This window comes from Halyomorpha halys, unplaced genomic scaffold, assembly GCF_000696795.3.
Source record: "Halyomorpha halys isolate HHAL.00 unplaced genomic scaffold, Hhal_1.1 Scaffold601.1, whole genome shotgun sequence".
In the NCBI taxonomy this organism is placed as follows: Eukaryota; Metazoa; Arthropoda; class Insecta; order Hemiptera; family Pentatomidae; genus Halyomorpha; species Halyomorpha halys.
The window spans coordinates 570,297-578,192 of record NW_027112563.1 but is presented as its reverse complement, the minus strand read 5'-3'; the positions used below and the strand labels follow the sequence as shown (position 1 = coordinate 578,192).

Genomic DNA, 7,896 nt, shown 5'->3' with positions numbered 1-7,896 from the left:
ATTGTTTTATTAATATGAAATATATTTGTTGCAGTTATGTTTCAGAGTGTTATTCTGCCTTCTGAGGTTTTTCCTCTTAATCTGTTTTTTTTCTATATTTAATCATTCTAATTAGTTTCCTTCAATCTTGAAACACCCATTCTGGTTAGTACAAGGTGGCAACCTACTTATGGTTGTCCCAAAATTAATGCAAGATTTGAATTTTCCACCAGTCGTGCAGTTAAGTGTTTGCAATCCTGTCAAAAAACCATTTGACAGCTAATAATTTAGAGTTAGTAAAAATGGAGTGTGACATGATAGAATAATGTGTTTTCATCGTTAAACATTATTTAAAAAGAAATGAAAATCTGGTGGCCACAGTTCGAAAAATTTTGTATATAATATGGTCTGAATAGTGATTTAACTTTGTCAACTATGAAGAAAGTAATTGAAAAATGCAGGCTGGCTGGATTAATTGGTGATGCTAAACATACTGATTGTCCAAAAACAAGCCTTCCATCAATAATCTAAATTATGCCATTATCAGTATTAAGTGAGTATCATACTCAAAACAAATATTGATAATAAGGAAGAACACTTTGTCACACTCGCATCTATCGTCCAACTTTGAAAATAATAGTTAGTGGATGTGACTTTTTGGTGAATAACGATGATTAAAAGTTTATAATAGTTTTAGCGGTATTAGTTCTGCTAGAAGTATTATTAAAACGATAATTTGTTTTTAGACTTTGTAATGGGAAGAGTAATATCTCTCATTTATGGTTTATCAAAAATACAGTAACAATAAGAAAATACAATGGTGGGTCTAATCTATTAATTAGTCCTTTTACCTTATCTTAATTAATTCTTTTATGTATTATGAAATATGCATAGTGTAGAAATTAGAACATATCTATTAGGCATCTTACTTTCTTATCAATAGATGACATAGTCAAGGCAGTTGCATTGAATGAATTCTTTTCAATGCATTATCTAAAAAATAATGTAAACAACTGAGATTGCATCATATCAGTTCTTTTAAAGGTACTACTTTTACATTTCTGATTATGGTTTTTTTTCCTGAAACTTTTACTAATTGCATTTATACATATGTATGGTGTTAACTAATGTTATGTGTGGTACATTATTAAAGTATATTATTAATTCAACATCGTGGACAAAAATTATAAATTTCAAGAAGCTCTCTGCAGTGTATATTCATTGAAGATCTGCTTCTTCATGCTTATAAAGTTCAATTGACACAAGAACTAAAGCCACATGTACAGTGAAGAGAGTTCGTGGAATGGGTTAAGGAACATCAACAAGTGGATGTCATTTTTTCAAACAAAATCATTTTTAGTGATGTAGCACATTTTTAGCTTAATGACTTTGTTAATCATCAAAATTCCCACATTTTGGTTTTGAGAACACATGTAATTGTAAACAAAAATATATTCTCAACGTTTCACTGTTTGGTGCGGATTTTAGGCTGGAGATGTAATTATTTTGACAAAAGAGTGTATTTACCAGCAAAGTTTTGGAGGCCATTTACCATATGTGTTATTCCCTAGATAACCTTACTTATTCTGTATACTTTATGATTCAATAAAATAACAATTTAAAGGGGGGGGGGGAATTTTCTTTATTTAGTTCAAATCTTGCATTGATTTTGGGACACCCTTTAGTTCCCCCCACCAGTACCAGTATTGTGTGATTATAGTATGACACTGATAATTATTCAAAGAAGACATTTTCTATGAAATTATTTTATTACATTAAAAAAAGTAATATACTGTATAACTTGTTTTAATATAATTTCAGATTGCATTTAAAATTAACTTCATTTACTTTTGTTATGCAGATTAGTAGCAATGATTTCTTTCGGTCAATTTCACATTATCAGTTAAACAATGTAAATCTTAGAAAGGGACCCCGAAATTCGCATAACTAGGGATCTTAATCCTAGCCTTTATCCAGGCCTTTATGTTCTGTTGTTTAGATAAGGTGTATTCATAAATTGAAAACTTCTTAGTTTTATGAAAAGGGATCCAATTTTTCTCTCTGTTGCTTTGCTATCATGTTCTTTAAAACAATTCTTAATCACTTTTTTTGTATAAAAGAAAAAATTGATTTAATTTAAGAGTTGGAAAAATATAATTTAAATCAAAAATATATTGGTATCATGATTATAAAGTGCATAAAGGTCTTCATAATCCTCTCTGTAGCTTTTGTTTTTGTTATAATAATTATTTCCTCAGTTCAGGGGACTTGGAAATTATACAAGTTACCATAAATTGGATAGTACTTTTTATGCACCTAGAATCATTATGTTAAGTTTAACATTAGCGTGGTTGTTGTTTTTCAATTACTAGTCTGAATTTTCCAAGATGAAAGATGGTTGCTAGAGTCAAAATAATATATGCTATAATAGCCCATGTCAGTATCTTCTGAGCCACTAATGTTCAATGTTTTCCTTCAGTAATTTTACATCTTACTGTCCTGTTCTCGGAAGTGTATTGAAGAAGGGTAGAGTGCAATGTAAATTTCAAGATAAGTTCTCAGTATTCCTTTAAATAATCAGCCTGGCATGTGTCACCAGCAAACCACGCTTACATGTTCATGTAGAACATGAAAAATCAGCAAACTTAATTTAAGATGCTAATCACAAATCACCATGTAATTATCACAGCCCTGTTGAAGATATATTTTATTATTTAATTTTTATTTTCTGCATTACTTATTTTTCCTAATCTTAGCCATCAGTAATATTTTTTAAAAATAAATGGCTTTCATCTATATACTGTAAAATGAAAGCCCTGACTTATTATCAATTCTTACATCTACTATAACTATGACTGAGCAAAATAGCTTAAATTTGTTATATGTGCTCTTTATAATCTAATTAGGAAGATATATTTTAGTTCTGATATTCTAGTGAAAACTTGAAGTCTCTACTTTTATCAATAGTATTACTTTATTAAATGTGTGAAGTATTTATGTGGTATTCATCTGATTATTTTTTCTAATACCATGAAAATATATTTTTAATTCTGCCTGGAAAAATGATAATCATACATAAATATGCAGTTCCAAGATATGATGAAATAGATAAATTTTTTTTCTGAAGATCATTAGTATTAAAATTGTCATTTAAGTTAAGTGAGTGGTCACTGTTCAGATCTGTTCCTGACAAGAGGAAGTTTCTTACTTTTATTCAAAAATAAATTACTCCATATCGAATCACCAGCATTCAAGCAGTTTTCAATTAAATAAGTACTCCTGTCCTGTCTAAGTATTTGTTTCTTTATTTATTTATTTTTTTATTGACTTGCAACACATTATATGTTCAAAAGTAACTGATTATTTGTTTGTAGGTGATGAACACATGTGAATTTTGCTGGATTATATGACACGCCTACTACAGACATTTTAAGAAAAGGTAAAAATTATATGTTCCCTATTTTAAGTATATGTGACATATATATATTAAGTATATATACATACATACACATATACATATGGCTTCCAATAGAGATTGTGAAGAACAAAAGTAATTAAGTGTGATTATGTAACATGCAAAATGGAAGATGGTATTATTTGCAATTCATAAATTACATTAAACATTTTTTTTTACTTAAACAGAAAAACATTTTACAACGCTTAGTACCTAATAGCAAAAGAAGGATCCTATACATAGAAGTAATAAGGTCACAAAGTCTTAAATTTGATTGGTTGTGAACTTGGGCACACAATATGATTAAACTATCATTGAATTGTGAACTTATGCTTTATGAAAACAGCTTCTTATAGACAGATATTTTCTGAACGCTATAATTCCATTATTATATCATAAGAAAATCAAAGTTAGTTTTTGAAGCTATTAACATGACTAATTAAATTTTTTTTAAATTTTTAATCAACTTTCTATTTTATGTAATACTATCCAGACAGTATTTGTCAATAAATGAATGTTAAAAGTCCTAAAGTTTTAAAGATTTTGTTTTATGTATGTTTTTTTTTTTTTTTTACGAGGGTTGGTGGAAATCTTCAAAAGACACGGATAGGCCCATACTTATTCATGTGTGGGATTTTTGCCCACTAAAACCACCCCCCTACACCTGTTCATTCCTCTTCACGGAATCGCCTACAGGCATTACTTCATGGAGGGAAATAGCTGTGTGCCGCCTCATTTTCTTCGCATGGTATTCATGTTTCCATGCTAGTCACGTCTTCTAGCCCTTTCTTCCTTTCTCAACCTTTTGAGGACAACTGTGGTGAATTTCTTCACTGCGTTCCAATGCTGGTCTGAGGGCACCATATGGCTCACCACATTTTCACCATGTGGTGAGCCATTTTCTGGTGTGATACATCCTCCACACACTGTCCAATTCACTTCTTTCTGCTGCTAAGCTAATGCAAGTGAAAAACACGTGCTCCACTGTTTCTTTTCCAGTCTGACATCCAGGGCATTCTGTGATGTTGTCCAGTTTGAATCGGCACTGGTAGAATCTAAAGCATCCATGTCTGGTCAACAATAGGGTTACATAAAAATCCACCTCCCTATGTTGGCAGCCATACCACAAGCCCACATTGGGTATTAACCTGCGAGTCCACCTCCCGGAATTTGCAGCCACCCAACGCTGCTGCAACTGGTCGATGGTAATTTTTTGCTCTTCTTCTCTGGAAATGTGAGAGCGTCGTCCATAGTACCTGCTTCTTTTTTCAATAAGGTGTTTCACAGGTGGCATTTGGGCTATAATCCACACTGCTTCATAGGAAACAGTTCGAAAAGCACTAACCGTCCTTAAAGAAACTCTGCAATAAACTGAAACCATCTGTCTCCTGTATGATTTGGTAATCATTGCTTCTTTCCAAATCGGGGCTGCATATAACATAATGTAGGGGACAACAGTAGCAAGAAGCCTTCGGCTGCTTTCCTCAGCAACCTCAGTCTTGTGATCTGCAAGTTGTAGGCCTACTGAAGACAGCCAACCTCAGACCGTAGCAGCAGCCTGGTTAGTGATGAGGGTAACTTCTTCCAAGTACTTTGCCGCAACTGCAACGTCATCTGTGAATCCCACAACTGTGGTTCCCTCCAGCATTGCCAATTTGAAGATTCCATCATACATGACGTTCCACAGAAGAGGCCCTAATACCGAGCCCTGTGGGACACCACCAGTCACCTTGTATCTCCTTTGGCCAATGTCTGAAAAACAAAACAGAACTCTATCTTTGAAGTAGTCTGTGAGAACTCTTATAAGATAGGCTGGTACCGCCATAGTCTGTCGAGCATCTATTATACAGGTCCATCTTGCAGTGTTAAAAGCATTCTTAACATCTAGAGTGATGATTGCTGCATAACACTTTGCACCTCTCCTCCACCTTGCTCCTGCAATTGCTGTGCGGGCCATCTCAACTACCAATCCAACAGCTTCTATAATGGATCTCTCTTTATCTGGAATTCTTGTAGCTTGATGGAAAGGATTTTCTCAAATGCCTTACCCATAGTATCCAATAAACAAATTGGACGATAGGTTGACGGGTCTTCCAGTCTTCTCTTACTCTTTGGAATAAGTAGGAGGTGCTGTCTCTTCTAAGGTTTTGGTATTGAGCCTTCACGAATGCAAGAATTGAAGAGATCGATGAAAAGATCCAGCCGTTTTCTGAGAGCCACCTTCAGAGCTATATTAGGAATTCCGTCCGATCCTGGTGCCCTGCCATGTTGTAGGTCCGAGGGGATGTCCTCTATCTCTTCCTGCGTGATTTGTGGAAAATCTGTTGTATATGTATTCTCTATACATTCAATAGTATTCATCTGTAAAAGGAATAGTGTTCTGACAATATTGTGTACAACATTTGATCTCATGGGGAGCTGCATTGTGCCGTACAGAGGTTTCTTCTTGCTATCTTTAACTCTTCTTGAAGCACAGAAATCTCCAATAGACCTCTTGCTTGCTCATAATGTCTTCTTGCTTGGTTGCAACACCAATGAAGATCGTCAATGGTATCTGTCCACCAGTACACTGAGGAATGATGTTTGCCAGCCTTCGAACAGGTCATAGCGGCATCACAAGCCCCAAATATAAAAGAGGTCAGTATACAGGCCTTTTCCTCGGCTAACCCTTTCAATTCACATTCATCCACTAGCATTAAAGTGACTGAAGCTTCATCGAAAGTTTTTGTGTTCCAGCCATTAGTCCTCCATCGACAACTCTTCTTTATTGTAGGCGTATACAGTGTGATCAATATATCCTGGTGATCTCTGCTTATATTAAATTCACAAACGTTCCAAGTAGCGATCTGTTGCATGCGTCCACTCACAAACGTCAAATCAATGATAGATGATCTTCCTGCTCTTGTGAATGTCGAGTTTGTTCTGGTGTTCATAAGGATCATATCACTTAGTTGGGCAAAAGCTTTCAGGAGAACTTCACTCCATCCATTTGTTATTCTACTTCCCCATTCCATTGCCCATGTGCTGAAATCACCAGCTATGATAGCTGGGTTATGGCAATTAGCCTCTAAGACAATGCGATCCAACAAATTCGCTAACTCGCTGCGATAGGCGTAACAGCTGAAGACGGATACATCGTTGATCTTCGCCCATACAAAGCTAAAGTGTGATGCAGTATTCACTTCCCGAATAGCTTGGGAATTACAGGCCCAAATAGCAGCTTTACCACTGACATTGGATACCCACTAGTTGCCATCCAGATTTTTGTATTGTTCGCAGAGAATAGCGACGTTAATGTGCTGTTCCCGTACCATTTGGTAAAGGAGATCCTGAGCAGCTTCGCAATGGTTCAAATTCAACTGGAGTATCCTCATCTACGATGTTGTTTGTGTTATTGTTTTCAATGCTGAACGGAAAGCTGGACACTTACTACTTCCGCTGGGTTGGTCAGCATCTCCATTTCCGACACATAATGCACATTGAGGTTTCTGGTCACAATCACTAGCTTTGTGGCCTGCTTTACCACAGTTTTGACATAGGTAGGTCCTATCCTTTCCAACACAATTCCGAGATATGTGTCCATATTCTCATAATGGAAACACTGTAGAACTCTGAGTCTTTCACGTATACGGCTAACAACCAGTCCTACTCGGACCTTTCCTTGAGCCATAATCTTCCTAGTCTGGAAAACCGGAAGTGAGATGACCGCCGTTTGCATACCTCCATAGGCTTTACGGATGGATTTTACTGCTGTGATAGGCACTGACTCTTCACTCAGGAGAGCTTTTAAGGCCTCCGCAACCTCCTCTTTGGTGGTGAGATCATCCAAATCTTGCAGCTCGAAAAAGGACTCCTCCGTCCAAGTCCGTACTTCTCCCCTGCCCCGTCACCAAGCACACCCTCCATTGAGGTTTTTAGTGCAGCAAGAGATTTCTCTTTCTTCCAGTCCAATTGGAGTAACAGGATGCCTTTATCAATTCTCTGGACCTTTACGATTGAGGAGGTCATTTCCACCATCGCTGGATCTTCTCTCACCTTTTGCAAGACATCTGAGTAGGACTGGCTCCCTGGTATTTTTACAATGACTGCATCAGGCCTCGGTGGCTTGGGCGAGGTTTCTTCCTCAATCTTTTTGCACTTCTTGCCATTGCTCTTCCTGTTGTTCTCCACGTTGAACTGCATTAGATCTCTGCGGGCAATCTACATTATGATGCACAACTTGTGCATTGTGTTGTGTGGTTTTCTTCTTATTCTTCCTTTTATCTCCCGCCAAAGAAGGTGTGGTTACTGTTCCTTCTGATTTAACAGCATTCTTCCTTGGTGGACTTACCTCCTTCGTTTGGGTGTGGCCGTCGGCAGTTTCGATAGGGAGTGCAGCTGTTTCCAACTTTTCAAAATACAGTTGGATTTCGCATGCAAAACTCCTTATCTTGCCATGCACATTGTTCTTGGTGCGGATGAAG

The 7,896-nt window shown here is 36.3% G+C and overlaps 1 protein-coding gene across 1 annotated transcript in view; it reads left to right on the top strand.

Moving 5' to 3' along the window:
* KrT95D (phosphofurin acidic cluster sorting protein KrT95D) overlaps positions 1-7,896 on the top strand; it is a 52,630-nt gene that overhangs the window by 43,895 nt on the left and 839 nt on the right. The window contains exon 9 of the mRNA XM_014426890.2: positions 3,354-3,418. Coding sequence (XP_014282376.1) covers positions 3,354-3,370 — 17 coding nt within the window. The 3' untranslated portion in view covers positions 3,371-3,418. The remainder of the gene's footprint in view (positions 1-3,353; positions 3,419-7,896) is intronic.